Raw genomic sequence first — 26,231 nt, forward strand, 5'->3', positions numbered from 1 at the left:
ATGATTACATGATTCAGGAGTTATATTGGATATTTTCTATGTAAAAAATTATCTTGCTAATACTAAGGACTAGAAATATTAATATTTGCATAAATCACAGCATTTATTCTGAGAATTTTATTTTTAATTGGATTTTTCAGCATTTTTCCTTAAACTTTTTTAATAAAATTAAGAACAATCCAAATGAAAAAAAAATAGCTCTACGCTATGTATTTATTTTTGTTTATAGACTCTTCGGGGTATATTTATCAATGGTAACTACTAAGACAATTGAAAAAACGTCAAAATTTGAATTCAAAAAGACCAACCAAAATTAAGTTGAAGTTTTTTTTGGTCGAATAGGTCTGTTTTCGATCGAATAGGTCTGTATTTGTCCGAATTCAAATAGTTCAAAAACGAAGGAATAGCGCATTCGATAGAATTCAATTCGAAGTTTTTCTCAAAAAAAACCTTAGATTTTTCAAAGTCCACCAGTTGACTCATAATAGGTTCTAGGAGGTCCCCCATAGGCTAAAACAACATTTTGGCAGGTTTTAGATGGCGAATGGTCAAAGTCGAATTTATAAAGAAACAGTACATGATAAATTTCGATATTCAAATTTTTTAATTTTTTTCAAATTTGATTGAATTTGGACTATTTCCTAGTCGTAGTAGACAAAAAATAGCTTGAAATTCGATAAATCTGCCCCTTAGCAACTAGACTTTGGATAATGATAAAGTTTCTGGCTTTCACTCAATGATTGTGGAAATATCTACTCACAAAATCCTTTGCAAAAACTCTTTGATGGTCTTTCCTAAAACTAAATAAATTCCTAAATAAGTTCCATAAAATTCTCTTCCATAACACCTTGAAACCTCAACTTTATTTGTAATTTATTTTTATTAAATTTTTTTGCTGTAAAATATTAGCCAAACATTTTCTTTTATTCCTTCTTCCAAGCTCAAGGGAATTGGTTATCCTGTACACACTGTTATTTTCCTACATCAATTCCCTTTTATTGAGTAAAAAAGAGAAAAAAGAGCAATCACTATAACTTCACAATAAACCTTCCAGTTAATGAAATATTTGCTATTCCCTAATAAGTTCCTCTGTTTCAGATATCCTCAAATATGTTTTTGCTATACCTGCTTTCTGTTCTAGTGATGATCAATATTTGTCCCTCTCTTTTTTTTTTTGAGGTTTGGCCTGATTCACTCAGTCTTTACTAATTTACTTCTATGGGCGAGTGCAGTAGCAACAGAATCAAAACATCAACTTGCAGAGCATATGGGAAGACTCTCATCTCTTGGTTTTGTAAATATATCATTTGGTAAGTAAGCTCCATGTATTGGATCAGTAGAGTTGGAGATATCTGGTCTTGGCATTATGTTGGGCAGTGTATAGTGTTGGGCAGTGTATAGTTAAGGTGGAATTCCTTACTTAAGAAGCCAACCAATTTTTTCATCCTTGGCCAATTTTAAATTGGCCCCTTGAAACAGTGGCCTTTTGTGACAAATACTCATCAAAATGGAAGAATACTTGGATAAAACAAGCTGTAAACTCATACAGTATTTGGTTAGTGCCACTTGGTCAGAGACTTGAATAACTGCATAAAATCAAGAAATCACTCTACACCTATTATGGTATAAAATAAATACAGGTATGGGACCTGTTATCCAGAATGCTCGGGACCTGGGGTTTTCCGGATAACTGATCTTTTCCATAATTTGGGTCTTCATGCCTTAAGTCTACTAGAAATTCATTTAAACATTAAATAAACCCAATAACCTGGTTTTGCTTCCAATAAGGATTAATTATTTCTTAGTTGTGATCAAGTACAAGCTACTGTTTTATTATTACAGAGAAAAAGGAAATCATTTTTAAAAAATTTGGATTATTTGGATAAAATGGAGTCTATGGGAGACAGCCATTACGTAATTTGGAGCTTTCTGGATATCAGGTTTCCGGATAAGGGATCACAATCCTCACTACAATCCATATGAATAGGTGAAAACAAATCTTCAAGGCAGCGAATAGAATATCATTAATTCATTGTAAAGAGCATACAAAAGGCTTATGCATAAAGATGAAGTTCAGATGTGATAGAATTGGAAGATTTATATATAAAACAAACAAGGGAAAGTTGTGCTCACCACTAATTTTTAAAACCATGAGGCGGGGATGTAATGGGGCTGTGACCACAAAATTCACATAGACAAATACAAGAGTCCTCTGCACTCAACCCATGATCGATATACGAAATTGCAACAATAGTTGTGAGTCCCTCCAAAAACATTCAAGATTATTAAAAAATGCTAAATTATTTATTAGGACATAGCAGAAAACAGCCTAACTCGTTTCGTGCCTGTTAGGGCACTTACATATAGGCTATGATTATTGCATTTTTTAAAAATCTTGTTTTTGGAGGGACTCACAACTATTGTTGCAATTTCATGGCTATGCACCTGTGGACTGGGTGCAGTATATACCCCCCCCCCCCCCCCCCCCACATAAACAAATTTTTGTTATATATTGCAATATATTTAAGCTGGCCAACTACGTCAAAGTCATCCCTGGTATGGCCAGTCCTATACTCAATTTTCATCTGATTCATTAAAGGGGAACACCGGCTTCCTAACCAAAATTTGAAAAAGAGGCCCACTCAACCCATTTTCAATAAATTAAGGATTTTGAAACATATATATATGTGATGTGTGAAATGAAATAAAGAGACACTTGTATTACTAAGGGAAGTGCTGGCCCAGGAATGCTTTATTCCAAATTTTGATTATATGATTGAGAATTGGCTGTGCACCCCTGAGATTGCTTGATTGGAGTGCGGATTCTGAAGATATATATATATATATATATATATATATATATATATATATATATATATATATATATATATATATGTATGTGTGTTCATGCCTTTTATAAATATACCCTTTAGCAAAAGTAAAAAGTAAATTATTAATTGTAAGCATTAAACAGTTTTGGTTGGAAGTCACTGGTTTGTTTTAAAACCATTATTTGTACAGGTATGGGATCCATTATATAGAAACCCGTTATCTAGAAAGCTCCGAATTATAGCAAGGCAGTCCCCCATAGACTCCATTTAATCCAAATAATGCAAATTTTTCAAAATGATTTCCTTTTTCTCTTTAATAATACAACAGTAGCTTATACATGATCCAAACTAAGATATAATTAATCCTTATTGGAAGTAAATTGAGCCTATTGGGTTTATTTCATGTTTACATGGTTTTCTAGTAGAATTAAGGTGTGAAGATCCTAATTATGGAAATATCCATTATCTAGAAAACCCCAGTTCCCAAGCATTCTGAATAACAGGTACTATACTTGTATAGCTATTTCTCATTGTAGTTTGAGGCCAACCCCTTCTACCATACAGATGAAATGGTGCAACTCCTCCTGTAAGCCGATCTTTATCCCAGTCAGTAGATTCTTTATTGTGCAGTGACATAATGCTTATAAATAGCTGTTATGAATATAATGAATACAATACAACTTCACTACTGAAGCTGAACTAGTTCCTGTATAAAGAAACAGTGTGTTTGTACTATAAGGGATTATAGCACCTTGGTGCCTGAAAGTCCTGCCTTGTCTGCAGAGCACTTGGACTGGTACAGGTATGGGAGATGTTATTCAGAAAGCTCAGGACCTGGGGTTTTCCAGATAATGGTCATTTCCGTAATTTTGATCTTCGTACCTTAAGTCTACTAGAAAATCATGTCAACATTAAATAAACCCAATAGGCTGGTTTTGCTTCCAATAGGGATTAATTATATCTTAGTTGGGATCAAGTACAAGCTACTGTTTTATTATTACAGAGAAAAAGGAAATAGTTTTTACATTTTTGGATTTTATCAATAAAATGTAATTCAGAGCTTTCTGGATAATGGGTTTCCGGATATTGGATCCCATATCTCTACATGCAGAAAACACTGCCTTTTTATGTAAAAGCCCCCTCTTGAGTTATTAAAATGAATGCTTGATGAATATGGACTCATGGGTGTTAGCAGTGACATTAAAGCTGTATGTATGTATGTAGGTATGTATGTAGGTATGTATGTATGTAGGTAGGTATATATGTAGGTATGTATGTAGGTATGTATGTAGGTATGTATGTATGTAGGTATGTATGTATGTATGTATGTAGGTATGTATGTAGGTATGTATGTAGGTAGGTATGTATGTATGTATGTATGTATGTATGTATGTATGTAGGTATGTATGTAGGTATGTATGTATGTAGGTATGTATGTATGTATGTATGTATGTATGTAGGTATGTATGTAGGTATGTATGTAGGTAGGTATGTATGTATGTATGTATGTATGTATGTATGTATGTATGTAGGTATGTATGTAGGTATGTATGGTAATGTAGCAAATAATGTAAAGTTTGCACCATCTCTAGAAACCCAGTACTGGTGAGTCTGTAGAATTTGCTGGTCATCTGTTTGAAAGCAAATAATTGATTGGTTGCTATGGGTTTGTAAACTAACTAATTAACCAACTAGTTTGTAGGTCTAAAATTATATTTTTACATTTATATTACAGAAGAGATAAACCCATTGTGCAACTGTACCACTGGAATATGCCATGAATTTTCTAAGGGAATATATTACATTTACCCGTTCAACATTGAGTACCATATTTTAGCATCTGCAATGCTCTATGTTCTGTGGAAGAATATTGGGAACCATATCAAGCATCATGTTAATAAAAGAAGCTTTGATCTACACGGTGTGGCCTTCGGTACTTTTTTGGGACTTATTGTGTTAGCAGCAACAATTGGAGCCGTTTTTATATATATCTGCCGAATCGGACGCTCAAAAACTAGCAGCGAGTCTGCACTAACAATTTACTACTGGTACTCGATCACTGTGCTCTTTGCAATGAGTTTGGCTACAGTCATTGGCCTGATACTTTATAAAATGGAAAATAAGCCTACAGTGCAAGCCCATAGTCCTTCCATAAAGCTGGATGCCAATCTTCTAGTAGGAGCTGCCTCTGGATCTTGGATTACATCATGGGGATCCATCTTGGCATTAACGTTTTCTGGAAGCTATCAGACGTACACTTGGTTTAATCTTCCATACTCGGTTTTGGTGATCGTACAAAAGTATGTGCAGAACATTTTTATCATTGATTATCTTTATTGTGAGAACAAGCACCCCGATGGTATAGTGGATGACATAGAGATACCCGTGCCAATATTTCCGAGTGAAGCCGTGTTATCTGAGAACCGCACCACCATAGAAGCCTTTACTGACGAAGTCAAGGAGAAAAAAGACAAAGACGGAAATATTGGAAACATCATCTTAGAGGACAACACTGCAGAAAAAAATTCTCCAGACAATAATGCCAAGAATAACTTTATTGATAACAGCAATGAAAAAGACAAGACACAGTCAGTTCAGCCTCCAGATAACCCAACAAGCAGTAACAAACTACGAGACTCAAGATTCAGGAAAGTGCTACTGAAAAACCTTACAATCTTCTTGTTTCTCTGCAATATTTCTGTAAGTAAAGCATGTAAATGCCAGTTTATACTTGGGTATATTGGAGAATGGGGAAATAGGAGAATGGTGGAAATATACGTATATATAACTTTATTTCCAAGGCGCTGTTAAGGAGCTGCAGTGCAGTACAATGCATAAAAGTACAATATGAATAAAAGTACACACAGGGAGGACAAGTCACACAATAAATATGCAAAGAGCTCATATAAGGACACAGAGCTTTGTGGTACACACAGTGCTATGTGGTAAGAGACACAGTGGAAAGGAGGTCCCTGCCAGTAGAACTTACACTCTAATTGGGTGGTTGGCTAACATGCAGGCACAAAGTGGAGGGGAAAAAGTGAACAAGGTGAAGGCATTGTCCAATAGAAACCAGGACTAGATTAATGTTCTAGTGCTTCTTGAAGAGATTGAAAGAGGATTCCTTATTGAGAAATTCAGGAATGGAACTCTAGAGGTAAGGAGCAGCAAGATAGAAAGGTGGCAGTGGATATGGATGGTGTAAAAAGACTGTTGCTCTGAGAGGAGCGGAGAAGACAGCCAGGAATGTATAGTGAGACAAGTGAAGAAATGTAGAGAGTAGTGATGGGCGAATTTCTCCCATTTCGATTCGCTGAAAAATTCGTCAATTTCCCGCAAAATTAGCAAAATGGTGAAAAAATTTGCGAAAATTCGTGAAATCTGAGAGTTCCCGAAAAAAATCGTGAAATCCGAACATTTTCACAAAAAAATCGTGCAAATCGGACGTTTTCGAAGGAAATTTGAACGATTCCACTTAAAAATCGTGAAATTTGAAGGTTTTCACTAAAAAATCTTGAAATTTGAAGGATTTCACTTAAAAATCGTGAAATTTGAAGGATTTCACTCAAAAATTGTGAAATTTGAAGGATTTCACTAAAAAATTGTGAAATTTTGAAGGTTTTGACTAAAAAATCTTGAAAATCGGACATTTTCACCAAAAAATTGTGAAAATCGGAAATTGACGTCGGCGAAATGATGCCGGCGAATTTTCAATGGCGAATTTTCACTGGCAAATTTTCACCGGCAAATTTTCACATGAATTTATTCGCTGGTGTCGAAACGCGGAAATTCGCCGCAAATTCGTGCCCGATGAATTTATTCACCAATCCCTAGTAGAGAGGAGCAGAGGAATGAAGGGCTTTGAATGTTAGTAGAAGGGTATTATTATTATTATTATTATTAACATGTATATGCTATGCTTTGCTTAACAGGCAGCCATGCTAGGGATTTTAGTTGAATTTGAATAGGTTCCCTCTTATGAGAGAGCAAGAGGTTCCTGGTAGCAGAATTGAAGATTGATTGGTTGGGAGAGAGAGATGGGAGTCAGGAATATATAGTAGGCAATAGTTGAAACGGGATAGAATAAGGGCATGGATTTGTCTGTGAAAGAAAGGGCATATCTTGGCTAAATTGCAGAAGAAGGAGTGACAAGTTTTGGCATTATTATTAATATGTTTAGAGAAGGAGAGGGACTGGTCAAAGATGACCCCCAAGCAGCATGCTAAAGTAACAGTGTTAATGGTCATGCCATCAGTAGTAATGGTTTAAGTAAGAGATGGGCAAGGTTTGGGTGGAAGGACCATGAGCTCAGTTTTGGCCAAGTTGAGCTTGAGGTGGCGAGTTCATCCAGGAGTAGATAGCTACTAAGCAGCCTGTGATCTGGGTCTGAACGTCAGTGGTTAGTGAGGGGGTGTCTAAATCTGAATGTCATCGGCATACAGATGATATTTATGATCAAATGATGATATAAGGTCTCCAAAAGAGATAGTGTACAAGGAGAACAACTGAGCACCGAGTACAGAACCCTGAGGCACTCCCACATTAAGATGAATAGGGGGAGAGCATTTGGTAACAAAAGTAACAAGAGAAGAGAACCTACAAACAAAGAGAATCCAGAAGAGAACCTGGCTCGATCCATGATACCAAGTAAATTGAGAATTTGCATTAGAAAAGGATGGTTAATAGTACTGAAAGCAGAAGATAAGTCCAGGGGAATGAGAATAGAGTAATGTCCTTTGGCCTTAGCAGATGTGTTGGTGGGTTGTGTCTGTGTGGCTAGGGTTTTTTTTTTAACTTATAATAAACTAAACCATACTTTTCCCAGACAATCACCTTTTCCCTCGTGTGCCTTTTTATCTGTTAACCTGAGCATTTAATAAAGCTGCTAAAATTCAGCTCACTGTTCCCACATTAATAACATTTGTATTTTCTTTTAGCTTTGGATTCCCCCGGCCTTTGGATGCCGACCCCAGTATGACAACGGACTGGAAGCATTGGTTTATGGGTTTTCGCCATGGATCATTCTAGTCGATATCGCTCTTCCATTTTCAATATTCTACAGAATGCATTCCGTCTACTCCCTTTTTGATGTATATTGTAAAATATAGAGCTGAGCCAAAATGAGAATTGTGTAAGCACAGCTGGCATTTTGGGGTTTCTGACAGTCGTACTGTTGAATAATAAAGAAGACAGTGTCTAATATAGGGCATTAGGTCAGATCCGTAGAGTATTACTGTGTGTGCCAGGAAAACTGAAAGACAATCAGGCACTTTAGGGCTTCTTACAAATCTGTCTTTATTCACTGGAACTATTCATATCTATAGAGATTCTTATTGTTCTCTGCCTATATTCTCTTCTTCTCAATTCTGTAAAGGGCTGTGTACATTAGCGGAGATATATAAATAAAAACACACCTGTAAAATAGAGTATAATGGATTCGTTCTGCTTTGTAAGTGTCATTGACAGAGGCTTATGGTTGTGGGCTCAAAAACCCTTACAGCTCTGCATTCATGGGGGACAGGACTTTGCACCGAGAAAAGGAGCACAAACATCTGCCCCCATGTTGCCAAGTGCAGAGCAAATAGCACTTTATAAATGAACCCTCGGAACCCTCCATTAATCTTAATTATTTGACACCATTGTGATTTCAGTGACACCTTTCAACATCTACTTATGGACAACTTTAAATCAGACAACCATAAATTAATTAAAAACAATAATTAAAAAAAATACATTAAAACATTCATCAAAGATATATTAAAAATCAGGTGTGATTAGGATGGTAAAGATCAGTGGCGTAATTGGAGTGCGCCGGGCTCCCCTTGCAAAAAAATCTTCAGAGGGGCCGGCACACTCCGATCCCCATCCTCCCTCCCACTTCCTGTCCCGCATTGCATCGGCCCTGCCCATGTCCTGCCTGTGCACCACCCACTCCCTGACCTGACTCCACCCACTCCTGCCCGACTTGAGTCCCCCTTGCTTGCTGCAGGTAAGAGCGGCTGAAGAGGAGGGTTTTTAATTAGCTATAGAAGAAGCAGATGCCACAGTCCTGGCCCCCCTGTTCCCTGTGCCCCCCTGCTACTGTGGGGTCTGCTTCTCTATAGTTACCCCACTGTTAAAGATAGAGCTCCTTAGCACCCCATGCCCACTGGAGCTTCCTAATTTGTGTGTGTAAAGGACGCACAAGTTAAGGGGTGTGTATTCCTTTGACAATAAAAGTCTACTTAATTGCTTAAAGTTACATATTTCAGTCACTTGGCCATCAGCTTCATGAGTTTCCTGGTACAGATACATGAGATTACTAATCACCTCAACTGGTGAACACAAAAAAGGATCAAACACTTATTTCATATAAAATTTACTGGTATGAGATTCCATGTCCAAAAACCCATTATCCAGAAATCTCTGAATTTGATTTGAAGCTATGAATGATTTCCTTTTTCTCTGTAATAAAAAACAGTAGCTTGTACTTGATCCCAACTAATATATAATTTGGGTTTATTCAATAATTTTTTAGTAGACTTAAGGTATGAAGATCCAAATTATGGAAAGACCCTTTATCCAGAAAGCCCCAGGTCTTGACATTGTGGATAACAGGTCCAATACCAGTACAGTTTTTTTTAAAATATTACAAAAATCACACAACAGGAAAATGTGTTAAATCGATGCTATTAGTAATGTTTGTATGTCTGGGTATGACATGACTATGATCATTATATAGGTAGAGACTTAACTTAATAAATATCTGACATTAGTATAGTGGTCTTATAATTAATATATTAGAATTAATATTATAAGTAGAGTTAGGCACATAAAATAAAATACCATACACAAAGGGTCTCTTGTCATCTACACTGTGCATTGGGTCGGGTACCTGCTGAATACCCCCAAAGCAGTCAGTTATTTGGGCAGAAAATTGCCTGACCAAGGCAGAAGTCTATAGGTGGCTGGGTAAAGTGAAGGCTCTAATTTGGAAAGGAAGAACATATTTTTTTCTAACCTGACTCCCTTCCGGTCCATTCTATCCACTTTCAGTTTATGTGGAAGGTAGGTCTGGGCTGGGTTGCAGGTCAGTGGGTCAAGGTTGGGCATTAGGGTTGACACCTTTTCCAGTGGCTAAACCCGAACAAAGTGGGCAAGGATGCAGGGGTGTAGGCATAATGATATCAGAGATGGGTACAGTGATGTTGGTTGGGGTTATGTCACTGGGGTTATTGCATCAATTGCAATTGGCTGGATTTCAGTCCAGTTTTTTCAATGTTTTAAACGGGACAGATAGTTTTGAAAAACTCGGCTGTCCAGTTCCAAACTGGACAGGCGGCAACACTTGCTCTGTCTACAATATATTCTTACACAAAGAGAAAGAGAAAATTTGCCAGTGCTCGGTTTGCCTTTAAAAAAACAATTATTACAAAAAATTAGGTGTTAGTACCACACTTCGCCCAAAATATGTAAGCTCACGTGCCACATCAAGGCCGCTCATTGTACGTGAGTCCTACACTGTTTGTGAGCCTTATAATTTTATAGTGCATTTAAATTCAAGTCCCCCAGCAACCAGTGTGACTGAGTAATACCCTTAGCTCAGGAGCTGAAGTAGGAAAGCTGAGACATATTTAATTCCCCTTGATAAAGGCTTTTCGCCAAAACATCGAGTGATTCTCGTTTCTGGCAAGGGTGTCTGCTCACTTGTTTGACTTGGTATACGAATTACGAATTGGTGGTATGTAAATGCTCAAAAAATGTCTTTTTTCTTTAATATGTGAATATTCTCTATTCAAATTGATTGTATGAAGTAATGTTGTGGATGCATTTATATTACATAAAGAAAGCTTTTTAAGAATACCACTGTGTGAATATGGTAATGATTACTTTTTGTGCTCGCCCTATATCTACAATAGCATATCTGTGGCCACCTTTTGAGTGGTCTGGGGCTATGTTGCACCTCTTTCAAAAAACAAAAATAAATTCTAATTGCAGTGCCCTCCACCCATTTTTATTTATATAAGCTTTTAAGCCCCAGCCAACAAACATACATCTGTGAATAATTTCCTGGTTTGGGTTCAGGGTCGGACTGGGCCGGTGGGACACCGGGAAAAAACACAGTGGGCTCACGGCTCTTTCGGGCACGTTTAATTGTGTACATCAACATGCAGTTAAGACATGTAAGTGCAGGTGCATGGCCCATCCATTTACTGCCACAAGTTGTGCTTTAAATCTGTTTACTGCCCTAACTGGTGCTGGTGGTTAAAAATGTTGTGTTGTGGTTTTCAAAGATTTACTAAAATATGGAATACAAAAAGTTCAAATTGTTTCATAGTAATTAACAGTGCTTTTTTGAATTGGCACCATGTAACCAACTCCTTTCTGTTCTGTTCTCATTTCTTATAAACTGTCCCTATGGTGAATTTCACATCTTTTTGACACATTGCTCATGGTAGCAAGAAATGACCGCTCTGGTGCCAATTATATATTATAATTTATATATTATAATTCTTACATTTGGGGTAGATTTAGAGGCATGGGCAAATCAGTACACTTCATTCGGGGCTCGACCTGCCAGGCTCAAATACAGAAATAAAATAGGAATGCTCCGTTCAAATCGAGTGATCCAGCCCCTACACTCTGTATTGAATTGTGCTCCCCAGCAATGTATATCATAAACCAATGTTTTGGTAGGAGCCATGTAATCCTCTGAAGGTAATGAGCTGAAAGAATGTATAGTAACCTGATCTGTTAAAATCACAGCATAGGAAGCACAATCTTTGCACAATGAGGCAAATCTTTTTCCCAGTTTCTGGTTTCCTTTGGCCGAAAAAAAATCTGAGCTTTGCTCCCATTCTGTTTTCTTTCTCACATTACCAAACTCGTGATGCACACAGTTAATTGTCCTTTTGCTTTGTTTTCCCATGTTCCGTATCAAGTGCCTCATATTACATCGTTTTTTTACAGTATATTATGCACAATCCATTTCCCTGATTTTACAATTTCCCAGGATTTACACCATTTTTGTCTGATAACCTGAAAATCTAAAATGTTAGTTCTACTGTCATATTTAAAATATCAAACAATGAAGATCAAATTCCATTTATATTTGTCATTATTTTATGTTATAAAATATTAAATCTTGAGAAAAAAACCCCATATATGTTAGTGCCACCCTGTACAGAAAATGTTTTATTAGGATCCGTTTGTTTTACATTTTGATTTTGCTCCATTCGCCCTGCAGATTTGCTCCAGTTCTGGTTAGTCACATGATGCTTGTGCTCTTCTGCTGTCACATAGTTCCACAGATTCTCACCTGGATTTGGATCAGAGCTTCACTCCCTGCTCATGAAAAGCATGGCTTTGCGTATGTAGGGAGGGTAACTAGTAAATTGATGTTGTAGAGTCACTCACCAAAATAGAGACGTGGCCCAGGTGCTCCAGCCCCAGGCCCTCAGCTCAGGGCAGCGGACAAAGGGGGATTGTGTAACTGGTACCAACCTTTAATATTTTTGAGCTGTCAAAAGAGGGACTGTCCCTCTGAAAACTGGAGAGTTGGAAGGTATGTATATATATATATATATATATATATATATATATATATATAAACCAGGTTTTCGGAGACCGCACTTACAGGACTTATAAAACAATTTACTATGATTTATTAAGGGCAAAAAATGGTTTGTATAATATGTTTTGTGACTTGCAATTCGCAAATATTAAATATGGCTGCACTGATTCACTGATGCTGGGGAAATTGTTCAGGGGATCTTGGTGTGGCCACTGGAGAGGGTTTGGAGAAAGTTTGGAGTCAGTTTTATGTGGCACTGGCTGGCCGCTGGCAGGGTAGTGGGGCTAAAAGAAATATAAATATTTAATGTAACTGCACGGATGCTGGCACAGGTTCTGGGGGCCCTGATTACATTTTTATGGGCTCACTGTTGACACAAGTACACAGGGCTTTGCAGATTAATATTTATTAGTCCCATTTTACAATGTGGGCATTGGGTGTGGTGATATGTGTGAGTGAGCTGGGGGGATACTGTGCTGGAACTGTTATATGCGTTATGATTAGGGGGGCGCCTCCTCTGGATCAACTAGCAGCTCGGCAGCCTGCATACTGTACCTCCCAACATTTTGGAAATAAAAAGAGGGACAAAAAGTTTTACAGCCACTAGGGAGCAGTGTAACACCAAGAACCAGCAAAGCATGATCTCAATCCTGTGCATTATTATTGTTATCTTTAAATTCTTTTTATTGGGTTAAACATTAAACAAGCATGTTATCTGGCAGAATATTATTATTATCTAGCCTTCACTTATTTCTGCTTCACCAAATAACCCCATATAATATACAAAAGCCATGAATATCCTGTAAATTATATCCTTATAAACGGTGAGTTCTGATGTCATCAGTTATAAACGGTGAGTTCTGATGTCATTTCTGTCACATGACTCACTGAAATTTGTGTATTATAATAAGTAAAGTACCCCCAGTTGCAAAATATGAGGATATTAGAAGTTACCTCGGAGTTTCATGACCTGTATAAAAACACTCGGCCTTCGGCCTTGTACTTTTATATGGTCATGAAACTCCTCGGTAACTTATAATATCCTTATAATTTACAAGAGGGGGTACTTTATTCACTATATTATTTATTTAAGGCATCAAAATGGTATGGCATGGTATAAGTTATGGGATCCATTATCCGGAAACTAATTATCCAGAAAGCTCCAAATTATGGAAAGGTCTTCTCCTATAGACTCCTTTTCAGCCAAATTATCAAAATTTTTTAAAAACGATTTCCTTTTTCACTTTGTACTTGATCCAAACTAAGATATAATTAATCCTTATTGGAAGCAAAACCAGCCTATTGGGTTTATTTAATGTTTACATGGTTTTCTAGTAGACTTAAGGTATGAAGATCCAAATTACAGAAAGATCCGTTATTCAGAAAACGCAAGGTTTTGAGCATTCTGGATAACAGGTCCCATGCTTGTATTGAAAAATAAAGTGGAGAATAAAACCAGTGGTGTAACTAGATGTTACTGGGCCCCACAGCAAATTAAATTTAGGGCTCACAACAGATCTGGAGGTTGTCCTCTTTTACCAGTATATATTGAAATTATATTAGGGCCTCATGCCCCCCCCTATACCTCCTGGGCCCCCTGGGTTTGTCTTTGTCACTCTTACATAGAAGTTCTTGAAAATGTTTGAATCAAATGTTTTGCTGAAAAATAATAATGACTATAAGTGAATTCACAGAGTTCTCCATTAAAGGGATGTTCACCTTTATATTACTGTTAGTATGATGTCGAGAGTGATGTTCTGAGACAATTTGCAATTGGTTTTCATTTTTTATTATTTGTGGGTTTTGAGTTATTTAGCTTTTTATTCAGCAGCTCTCCAGTCTGCAGTTTCAGCAGTTTGGTTGCTAGGGTCCTAATTACACTAGCAACCATGCATTGATTTGAATAAGAGACTGGAATATGAATAGGAGAGGAACTTAATAGAAAGATGAGGAATAAAAAGTAGCAATAACAATACATTTGTAGCTCTACAGAGCATTTGTTTTTAAAATGGAGTCAGTGACCCCCTGATTAGAAGCTGGAAAGATTCAGAAGAAGAAGGTAAATAATTAAAAAACTTTAAAAAAATTAAGGTTGTTTAGAATTAGTCATTCTATAACATACTAAAAGCTAAGCGGCAGATTTATCAAGGGTCGAAAGTTCCAATGTAAAAAACTAAAATTACCAAACGAATAGGTCAGTTTTCAATCGAACAGGTCCGTTTCAAATCAAAGTTTTTCCCAAAAAAACTTTGATTTTTCAAAGTCCACCAATTGACTCCAAATAGGTTCTAGGTGCTAAAACAGCAATTCAGCAGGTTTTAAATGGCGAATGGTTGAAGTTGAATTTTTAAAAAAATTCGGAAATTCGGATTTTTGAATTTTTTCCAAATTCAAATCGAATTTGGACTATTCCCTAGTCGAAGTACACAAAATTTAACTCAAAATTTGAATTTTCTTAATTCGAATTTTCACTTCGACCTTTGATAAATCTGCCGTTAAGTGAAAGGTAAACAACCTCTTTAAAGGGCATGTAAAGTCTAAAATAGAATAAGGCTAGAAATGCTGTATTTTGTATACTAAATATAAACATGAACTTACTGCACCACAAGCCTAATCAAACAAATGATTTATGCTTTCAAAGTTGGCTACAGGGGGTCACCATCTTGTAACTTTGTTAAACATCTTTGCAAGACTAAGACTGTGCACATGCTCAGTGTGGTCTGGACTGCTTAGGGATCGTCATAAACAAAGCAGCTTGAGTTCTGCATGGCTGGGAAGTAAGGTGGGGGCTCCCCCTGCTGTACATAAGTATGATTGTTTCCCTGCTCAGCAGTTAGGGACCGTCTGATAATTCCTATCCACAGCAGTAAATGAAGGGAGACTGCATACAGTCAGGTTTCATATAAAAACGGTACACATTTTTTATTATATTATTTTTTAAGTATAACGGAGATAGGTTTCTTTTTCATTAAAGAAAGTAAAAATGGGATTTTATTTTTTTTGCCTTTACATGACCTTTAACCAAAGATGAGTATAAGCACAAACCCCCACTTTCCCCGAACAATTATAAAGGTAAATAATGGTTATTTATGGACGTATGGGGAATACAATAATGTCATTTCAACCCCACCCAGGCCCGCTGCCTTTGCTTTGGGAGGTAATTATACTCCTTACATCTAGAGGCAATGTATAATAATAAAAGCAAAGTAATTATTCTTTGAAATAATTGTTTTCTTGTTTATAAAATTAGAAACATTATCATCTTTTCAACAGCCACTTCCTATTATACTTATGGGACGCTGACAATACTTTGCACCTGCAATACAGCGCCCCATATTGATTCTTATTAGCTCCGTATTTGTGTGAGACAAGGGCTGCCATCAGATACTGTAAGGAGCAATGTAGTAATGGCAATTGATTGAATAGCTTAGGGAACAGCCAGTCTTATAGGGACTGAGTAATCTTATTTGTCTGAAAATTCTGTCTAATTTATGGATTTTTCTGTAATTAGGGCTATTGATTATTTATTTCTGAGCTGAAGGGATGAACTAAGGTAGGAACAATAAATAGCTTCCCCGGCTCAATGATTAAAACTTGGTTCAGTGAAGGAAGACATACTTACCATTCCCCTTTTAACTTCCCCTTACTTTTGGGAAGAACTGTAGAGTTCTGAACTATAGAAAAGATAAAGAGCTCCACTCATTATTAGCAATGTTAACAAGAAGATCCAGCACCAGCACATCCTTTACAGGTATGGGACCTGTTATTCAGAATGCTCGGGAACTAGGGGTTTCTGGATAAAGGATCTTTTTGTAATTCGGATCGCCATAGCTTACATCTACTAGAAAAAAAAATTATTTAAACATTAAATAACCTTAACAGGACTGTTTTGCCTTTGAAAAGGATTAATTATATCTCAATTGGGATCAATTACAAGGTACTGTTATTATAGCCAAAAAATTGAATTATTTTTAAAAACTATTTCACTATGGGGAAACAGCCTTCATGTATTTGGAACATTCTAGATAGCAGGATTTCTGATAAAGGGATCCCATACCTGTACAAAGTTAATACTCGTTCCTTATCAGGGTGACTCATAAAAACGTTGTTTGCCCTGGTTCTTATATACCTGCACCAGTTGTGTTGGTGTTCCCTTCTTGGTATCACTCTTTGGATTTAGTAATATATGCTGTAAAGTTTGCACAAAGTCTAGTAACCAATAAAACAGTAGCTTGTACTTGATCCAAACTGAGATATAATTAACCCTTATTGGAAGCAAAACCAGCCTGTTGGGTTTATTTAATGTTTACATGATTTTCTAGTAGACTAAAGGTATGAAGATCCAAATTACAGAAAGATCCGTTATCCAGAAAGCCCCAGGTTCTGAGCATTCTGGATGTCAGGTCACATACCTGTACCAAGTATGGCCTCATCTTCTTCAATAAGTTATTAGTAGTGATGGGCCAGGCACGAATTTGCGCCGAACTTCCGTGTTTCACTGCCAGAGAATAAATTAGCGAAACTGCGCTGTTAAAATTTGGTGCGAAAAATCCATCGCGTGGCAGGATAGTCGCGCGTTGAAAATTATTTGGACGCCCATTGACTTTAATGCATTTGGACGAAATAGTTGCGCATGTAAAAATTGTCGCTCATGTCAAAATTGTTGTGCGTCAAATTATTTTGACGCCCATTGACTTCAATGCATTTTGAAAATTTTCGTTATTTCACGAATCTTAGCAAATTTCTTGACAAAGCGAAATTAACTCATCACTAGTGGCAAGCCTATCCAACAGCTCTGGACTGGTCCTCAGTAATAACTATATAATACACAAAAGTCATGAATATCTTGTAAATATCCTTATAAGTGGTGAGTTCTGATGTCATTTCTGTCACATGACTCACTGAAACTTTTGTATTATAATAAATAAAGTACCCCTGGTTGCAAAATATAAGGATATTAGAAGTTGCCTCGGAGTTCCATGACCTGTATAAAAACACTTGGCCTTCAGCCTCATGTTTTTATATGGTCATGAAACTCCTCTGTAACATATAATATCCTCATATTTTACAAGAGGGGGTACTTTATTCACAATATCTACTCACCTGATGGATATTTCCCAGGAATACAAATGTACTGCCGTTATGCACAAACCTTACCACGTGAACTTAAAGGAGAACTAAAGCCTAACTAAAGAAGTAGCTAGAAAATGTTGTACATTTTGTTTTGTGCTTCTGTACCAGCCCAAGGCAACCACAGCCCTTTAGCAGTAAAGATCTGTGTCTCCAAAGATGCCCCAGTAGCTCCCCATCTTCTTTTCTGCTGATTCACTGCACATGCTCTGTGCTGCTGTCACTTACTGAGCTTAGGGAGCCACTCACAATATACAGTACACATAGAATAGAAATGTCACAATATAAGGCTGATTAGTAATTAATACAGATAATTACTACATGGCAGCACAGAAACCAGTGCAATTAGCATCAGAATTTAATAATCAGCCCTGTAGCATCAGCTTATATGATATACAAACCCTAACATTCACATCTGCCATCATGGACCAGCATAACCGGACGTGACCTCATTCCAGAGATGGATCAAAACACCTTCCTTAGGCCCTTGGATTCCACCTAACCACCTAGTGGTCCGGTATATACTCCACCTGTATCCCCTCACTCTCCAATAGTGGCCCGGTACCTTCAGGGTGATACCCCTCCTCTCTTCCAGGTTAGGCCCCTTTTTATCCAAGTCCTGGCCTGTAGCCTTGGTGTCCTTCCTATCTAGTCCTAAACTGCCACTGGTTCCCTCACTTACGGAGTGTCCATAGGAAACTAATTCCACTTTCCTTATTGATGGGGCCACAACTGTCCTTACTAAATATGCTCACTATCCCGTGCACTTAGTGCTCGCTCACTTATAATCTTTCCTGTCCTAACTTCTCCTATCTGCCATTGTGAGTCTCCACTTACCCTGCCAGGAGATGTTATTCTGGCCACGACCTCCTATCAAGTGTCTTCACTTGGGTGGTGCACCTCCTTTCATACCCCTCTCTGTCCCACAGTGGGCTCTAGTGGCTGGGGTAAAAACTACACCTAAAATGAAATTAAAGAACTCTGCTGCCATCTAATGGAAATTACATCCAACACACAAACATATATTTTTTTTATTTTACATACATGCACATTTTGTCACATAAAAAAGCCGCATATAACATTCTTCATCACTTCACACCCCCTTACATACTTTCATTTCTTATTTGTTATTATTTTGAAGCAGATTAGAGTAATATGTTACAGTCCTGACACTGAGGGAAAGTTTCAGCCAAATGGGAAATGTGTAGACTGAAGTTGATGTGTGGAGTCGCATGTTGGGAATTCTCAGGCTGCTGCTTGTACACGGCAGGAATAGCGTACCACAAATAAAAAGCATTTGTCAGCACAATCTGTAATGTTTTACCAGCCTGAAGCCTGTCTGTTCCCTGCCATGACATGTTTGTCTCCAGCTATTCACTTGTCAGGGAAATAATTCTCGCCATGAAATTCTCAAATGTCCCGCGAAATTCGCAAAACGTGACAATTCCCACGCCGGCGACTTTTAACAAACAGTAAAGTCAACGGGCGTCCGTTTGTTGCCGACGTTCAAATTGATGCGGGCATCGGAATTTTTGCCACAAATTTGCGCCTGGTGAATAAATTTGCCCATCACTATGTCCAGCCCCAGAGGATGCAGTTTTTATAATCTACTGTACCAGCTGGAAGGTGACAGTTTAGAAGCTGCTTTAATATAGTTATTCTCGTGGATTCCTGTATTGCCTGGGACCCCCCTCCAGCCCTCCATGGACATTTTTCTCTGTCACAATCCAAAAATTGTCATCTTGAGCAGATGATGGACAAGCAGGAACAGTTCACAATCAGCAACATGAATTTCTCCAGCCAATGCAAAACAAGGCCACCTCCATGGTAAACCCACTTTGGCTGCAATATTCCCAACTCCTAACACTTTACATTAATCAGATCTGCCATTTGGGTTTAACCCTTGATCACTGATACAGGACCACATTCGTTAATATATTTTGTGTTATATATTGTATATTGTATTATTATTCAATTGGAGAGTAACACAAGCATGAAAAAGGTTCCTATGGATGCCAAATAAGGGCTGTGATTGGCTATTTGGTAGCCTTATGTGGACTGGCAACCTACATTGATGCTCTGTTTGGCAGTACTGGTTTTTATACAAACAAAACTTGCCTCCAAGCCTGGAATTCAAAAATAATCACCTGATATAGAGGAACCATTTCTTGGTGGTTAGACACACGCAGATTTGCAAGCATAGTTAGTGTTGGGCGAATCTGTCTCGTTTCGCTTCGCCACATATTTTGCGAAATTCGCGAAACTAGTGAAAAATTTGTGAAAAAACTATTTTGACTTCTGAGTAAATTCGCCAGCGTCAAAATGGGCGCAGGCGTCACAATTGGCAACGGTTTATTGTCACAGGAGTCAAAATGAGCGGTGGAACCGTTACTGGTGTCTAAAAAATTTTCGACACGGTCAAATTCGCAAATTTATTCGCCACGGGCGAAACGGGCAAATTTGTCACGAATTTGCGCCTGACCAATAAATTCGCCCATCACTAAGCATAGTCCCTAGTATCACAATGTATCTTACTATGCTAGAAATATTGGGCTTGAGACACGAGTTGGAATGAGATCTGTATCTAACACAAAACAGTCATACTTGTAAATAAACATGCTATTATCACTGTTATGCTTTAATGTAAAACAACAGTAGGACCTGATTTCCATTCTTTTGATAGAAGAGTAGTTTGTACAATTTACTATATTGATTCCCAGCCTTTATTTATGGGATTCATGGGTAATCACACTGTGAGTCCCTGTAGGCTGTATTTATAAACCCACATATTCCTTTGTTCTGCTTATGGATTGAGGCTTGAGGTTGTGTCTTTCGTTTGCTACTTTAAACACAGTTATACAGCAGATTAATTCCAAGGGACCCCTGTGGTCCTTTGCAACAAATCGAAACTGTATCTCAACTACAGCCATGAACTGTGAACTCATGTCCTTTACATATTCACTAATCTCACAAACTATAACTGAGCCCCTAGGTACATTGAACTTATTTCACCAAGAATTTATTAACAAGAAGAAAAGCCTTTATAGTAGATCGTTACAAACTGTGGTCTCATCAGTCATAAATAGGACACAGCATCCAAAAACCATTTTGGAAACTGAATGGCTGAAGATAGAATTTCCATTCCTTTCCACTGGACCATGGCCGACTACGTTGAACCATGAAAAACCAAAATGTAATCTGGTTTCCATTTCCCCTCTCAGTCTGTCCGAATATGAAGCCACCTTCAACTGAGAATGGCGTGGGGATCTGTCATCTGGAAATCCGTCCAAAAAGCTCCAAATTACAGGACCATCATCTTCCATAGACTCCATTTTAATAAAATATTCAAAATTTGAAAAACGTATTTTGTACTTGATCCCAACTAAGATATAATAAATCCGTATTGGAAGCAAAACCAGCCTATTGGGTTTATTAAAAGTTGAAATTATTTTTTAGCAAATCCAAATGACAGAAAGATCCCTTATTTGGAAAACCCCAGATCCTGTACATCCAGGATAACAGCTCCCATACCTATATATATATATATGTGTGTGTGTGTGTGTGTGTATGTATATATATATATATATATATATATATATATATATATATATATATACACACACACACAGGTATTAGGTCTGTTATCCAGATTGCTCGGGACATTGCTCTGGGTTTTTTCTGGATAACAGATCTTTAAAAGGGTTGTTAGCCTTTGAGTTAACTTTTAGTAGGATGTAAAGGGTGATATTCTGAGACAATTTGCAATTGGTTTTCATTTTTTTATTATTTGTGGTTTTTGCGTTATTTCGCTTTTTATTCAGCAGCTCTCCATTTTGCAATGTCAGCAATCTTGAATTTGGAATATTAATAGGGGAGGGTCGGAACAGAAAGATGTGTAATAAAAAGTAGCAATAACAATAAATTTGTAGCTTTACAGAGCATTTGTTTTTAGACGGGGGCTAAACTAGCTTTTGAAAGCTAGAAAGAGCCAGGAGAATAAGGCAAATAATTCATAAACTATAGAAAATAAATAATGAAGACCAATTGAAAAGTTGCTTAACATACTAAAACTTAATCTGAAGGTGAACCACTCCGTTAAGTAACTTGGATCTCCATACCTTAAATCTGCTAGAAAATCATGTAAACATTAAATAAACCCAATAGGCTGGTTTTGCTTCCAATAAGGATTAAGTATATCTTAGTTGGGATCAAGTACAAGATACTGTTTTATTATTACAGAGAAAAAATTTTTTTTTTCATTTTTGAAATGTGGATATTTTGGATAAAATGGAGTCGATGGGAGACGGCCTTTTCGTAATTTGGAGCTTTCTGGATAATGGGTACCTGGATAACGGATCCCATACCATTATAAGTGAATTGTTTCAAAAGTTTATCCTAAATAAGATCATTAAAGTTACAAGACCAGTGACCTCCTTTTTTATATTTTTTTTTCTAAAAATTCAGTTCTATTATTCAGGTCTTTTGAACTGTCACTGCACTTTTCACAAACACAGCGCTCAGCTCATTTAGTATCCTGGGATGAATAGCGTCTGGTCCCCGGATCCTATACCTGTATATCATAATCCACCTATAGCTGAATCTTTTATTTGGGCCCATTAAAGCTTCTTTGCCTTTGCTCCCTGTATATGTAAAGACATTGTTGCTTTCCTGATTTCCTTGTGCTGAACGAATGCAGTTGTTTTAAGCAAAGAATTAACTAAAAAGTGAACTATTCCAAAGCAGCTCCGAAGTATTCCCACGTCTTGATTGGATTTTTATTTCTTCTCAGTCACAGCTGCTTAAAAATCAGAAGATATTAGTCATACGGCTGTCAGAGTAAATGGAGTAAAACTGAGGTTAAGATAAGAATGAAATAAATTCAAAATCAAGGGGAAAGCCTGGGGCTCTGCCTGGAGTTGGGCTTTATCAAATGTCTGGCACCTTGGTACATTTTAAACTCAAGAAGACAGGGTTCTTGTCCCTGCAGATAAAGGCAACAAACCGTGCGGAAATTTCTTATTTCTGTAGAGATACAAATACTGAAATGATGATTGAAATACCCACTAACAACTTCACCATGTACCATATTGAGCAACTATGCACCGTGCATGGGAAATATTCTAAATGCCAGTCATTCATTCACCATGAAGCATGTCTGAAACGATGTGCCCACCCTGTGCGCTGCATATTAAACTGACCCAACAGGAGTCCATGGAATAAATAAAAGAAGGAATAGGTGACATGCAGGGCCGGTGTTCCTTCAGTGGGCCTGGCAGGTAAGAACAGAGAAAGAGCTATTGATGAGGCACAATATATACAGATACGGGGTCTATTATCCGGAATGCTCCAAATTATGGGAGGGCCATCTCCCATAGACTCCATTTTAATCAGATAATTCAAAATTTTAAAAACGATTTCCTTTATCCGTGTCATAATAAAACAGTACCTTGTTCATGATCTTAACTATTCTTATTTAGTTTAAATGATTTTTTTTTAGCAGACTTAAGGTATGGAGATCCAAATTACAGAAAGATCATGTGTCCAGAAAAACCCAGGTCCCAAGCTTTCTGCATAATAGATCCCATATATTAAGTTCCAAACTTCTGGGACCCCCCACGAGCATGTGTGAACACCGGCGTGCTGCACATAATTTTTTTTCTGGAGGGCAGCAGATCAGGGAAACGGGTCTGGGCCGTGGGGGGGGGGGCATGAGGGCCATGGCTCACAGGGTTTTCTTTTCCCCAGTCCGACCCTGCCTAGAATGTTTCTGCCCTGGCAGAGAGTCCTGCGCGGAACCAATTTCTAAGACCTGGACCCGACCCCACGGCCCGCGACCCATATATTTACCCACATTGATCCCCGACCCGGACCCGCAACTGCCTTATCCGCAACCCGACCCACAACCCGCTGACCACTATTAAACAGGAAGTGATGTTGTTGCAAACCGGAAGTGACGTCATCACTTTCAAGTTTTGTAAAATTTTAAAAGGACTAAAATATAGACAATATAACATAAGATAAGACATTTAGATGAGACCTGCAGACCTGCAACCCACAGACCCGCATCTATACCCGCACCTGAAATCCCACCCTCATTCTGCAGGGTACCCACTTTTTTTGCAGGCAACCTGCGGGTACCCGACCAGCTGCAGGATAGGATAAGTGTTGCTATCTCTAAAGATATCTATACAAAACTCAAGACTTTGAGTCAGTGACCACTGGCCACAGTGGCCAGTGCTGTACAGCACAATATCTATGTACTTCATACACATGTAACCCTTTCCTTACACACTCTCGGATCACACTCTCTTAAAGAAGAATTCAGCCTGTGGGGGAAAAAACCTGTACCCCCCACTCCCTCCTCCGCCCAGGCTAATTGCCCCCCCCCCAGGGAAATGCCCCATAGTTCATACATACCTCCCGGCGCAGATTCTTCCAGCGGAGTTACAAGCATCCATCTTCCGGCTCCTCGGTAATCTGACTAGGAGATCGGCAATTTCAGTGTATTGGCACGAATGCACAGTTGTCGCAAACCGGCAAACTCCTCCAACTGCGCATGCGCAGAAATATAGATCTCCCAGTCAGCTTACCGAGGAGCCGGAAGAAGACTGCGTGGAACTCTGCTGGAAGAATCTGCGCCGAGGGCTGAGTATGAACTATGGGGCATTTCCCCGGGGGAGTAATTAGCCTGGGGGGAGGAGGGAGGGAGGTTGGATTCTCCTTTAAACAGCAATTAACACTTTATTATCCAGGGCCCTGAGTTCTCTTTGCGTAGGAAAGATTCTTGGCAGTGGGATTTAAAGAGCAATGCCTCCACCTAGTGAGCACTGAGGATCACACCTTAGGGGAATTCCACTAGGAAAATAAAACACCGTTTGCAGTAAACCAAGAGAAACTTTTTTTATAAAGAATAAAGGAAAGAATAGGTTAAACAGTGCAATGCAATAATATTCGTACACTGGGGAAACGTGGTTCTGTCTAGTAACTAGCACAGTCTTTCTCCACTCCGGGTTAACAACACAGTTCAGTTCACATGAAATGTCCCTTTTCCCCAGAGCTCTTTATTCCCAAGGTAGTGCTAACTGCTCCAATGTACCTCTCCTTTGGGATATAGGCTGTAGCTCCCACATGGCAAGCTCACGAGAAACACCTGCTCTCACACTGGGGACTCACAAGGGTTGCAACTAGCATCCAACAGCTGAATGGAATGCAGGGCAACCTTTCCTTCTAGACTGAAACTCAAATTTATCCAGCTGAGCACAACTTTTACCTAGTACTGCGGCTCTGTCACATCACATGCTGCACTCTCTCACCCTGCTGTCTCTCTCAGCCTCTCTCATGTTCTGGCTGGTTGCTGCAGCAGGGGCTCCTTTTATCAGCTCTGTGCCTTCTTTTTCTGACTTTTTTTAGCTTTCATATGGGGTTCACTGACCCTATCGAAAAAAAACAAATTCTCTGTAAGGCTACTCATTTATTGTTATTGCTACTTCTATTCAGTCCCTCTACTATTCATGTTTCAGTCTCTCATTCAAATGAATGCTGCTAGGATAATTTGAACCCTAACCCAATTGCAAATTGTCTAAGAATATCACTCAACATCATACTAAAATATAATTTAAAGGTGAACAACCCCTTTAGAGGGCATGTAAAGTCTAAAATAGAATAAGGTTAGAAATGCTGTATTTTGTATACTAAATATAAACATGAACTTACTTGACCACAAGCCCAATCAAACAAATAATTTATGCTTTCAAAGTTGGCTACAGGGGGTCACCATCTTGTAACTTTGTTAAACATCTTTGCAAGACTAAGACTGTGCACATGCTCAGTGTGGTCTGGGCTGCTTAGGGATCGTCATAAACAAAGCTGCTTGAGTTCTGCATGGCTGGGAAGTAAGGCGGGGGCTCCCCCTGCTGTTCATAAGTATGATTGTTTCCCTGCTCAGCAGTTAGGGACCATCTGACAATTCCTATCCACAGCAGTAAATGAAGGGAGAATTTCACTGCATACAGTCAGGTTTCTTATAAAAACGATACACATTTTTTAATTGAAGTATATTTAAGATAGGTTTCTTTTTCATTAAAGAACGCAAAAATTGGATTTTATTTTTTTTTGCCTTTACATGCCCTTTAAGGAGCAAAATAAACAAGACATTTCAGTATTGACTGTTGCCTTTCTGTTTAGTTGTTAGAGCGGTAATGTCCCAAGGGGCTAATTAGGTAAAAAAGGATGAGAGATACTTTATGGTGCATCTGTAGTAGAGAAGAAACTGGCTGCTCATTCAGGATTATCAATGTCCCAAGAGCATGGAAGTAACTATGTTAAATTAGAGGGGCTGTAACAGTCGTTTGCTCTTTATCAAAGAGCAAATGACTGTTACAGCCCCTCTGATTTAACATAGTTGAACAGCCAAGTGTGACGGACCTGTGACAAGCACTGGAAATGTTGATTTGATTTCTTTCTAAATCCTGAAAGGCTTTAGGAGATAATCAAGGTTCCAAGAAGTCTGAGTCTGCTAAAAGGCAGAGGAACAATAGGCAGCACCATCAGTGGGACATAATCCAGTCACCCAGTCTACATACTTGCATGAGAACAATGGGGATTTACTGGGGGGCTGGGGCATAAAAAGAGTCACCAAGAGAGACTTGGAGTTGGTCTTTAGAAATAGAGGAAAGGTCTTCTGCACATTGGTTCTACTGCTGCTTGAAATCTCTATG

General features: G+C 38.2%; 1 protein-coding gene across 1 annotated transcript in view; it reads left to right on the forward strand.

The window, feature by feature from the left end:
• The window catches only part of otop1.2.S (otopetrin-1 gene 2 S homeolog), a 29,938-nt gene extending 21,722 nt beyond the window's left edge, over positions 1-8,216 (forward strand). Inside the window, exons 5-7 of the mRNA XM_018240621.2 lie at positions 1,180-1,310; positions 4,567-5,531; positions 7,769-8,216. Coding sequence (XP_018096110.2) covers positions 1,180-1,310; positions 4,567-5,531; positions 7,769-7,939 — 1,267 coding nt within the window. The 3' untranslated portion in view covers positions 7,940-8,216. The remainder of the gene's footprint in view (positions 1-1,179; positions 1,311-4,566; positions 5,532-7,768) is intronic.
• The last annotated feature ends 18,015 nt before the right edge of the window (positions 8,217-26,231 follow it).

The sequence above is a fragment of the Xenopus laevis genome, chromosome 1S (genome assembly GCF_017654675.1).
Source record: "Xenopus laevis strain J_2021 chromosome 1S, Xenopus_laevis_v10.1, whole genome shotgun sequence".
NCBI lineage: Eukaryota > Metazoa > Chordata > Amphibia > Anura > Pipidae > Xenopus > Xenopus laevis.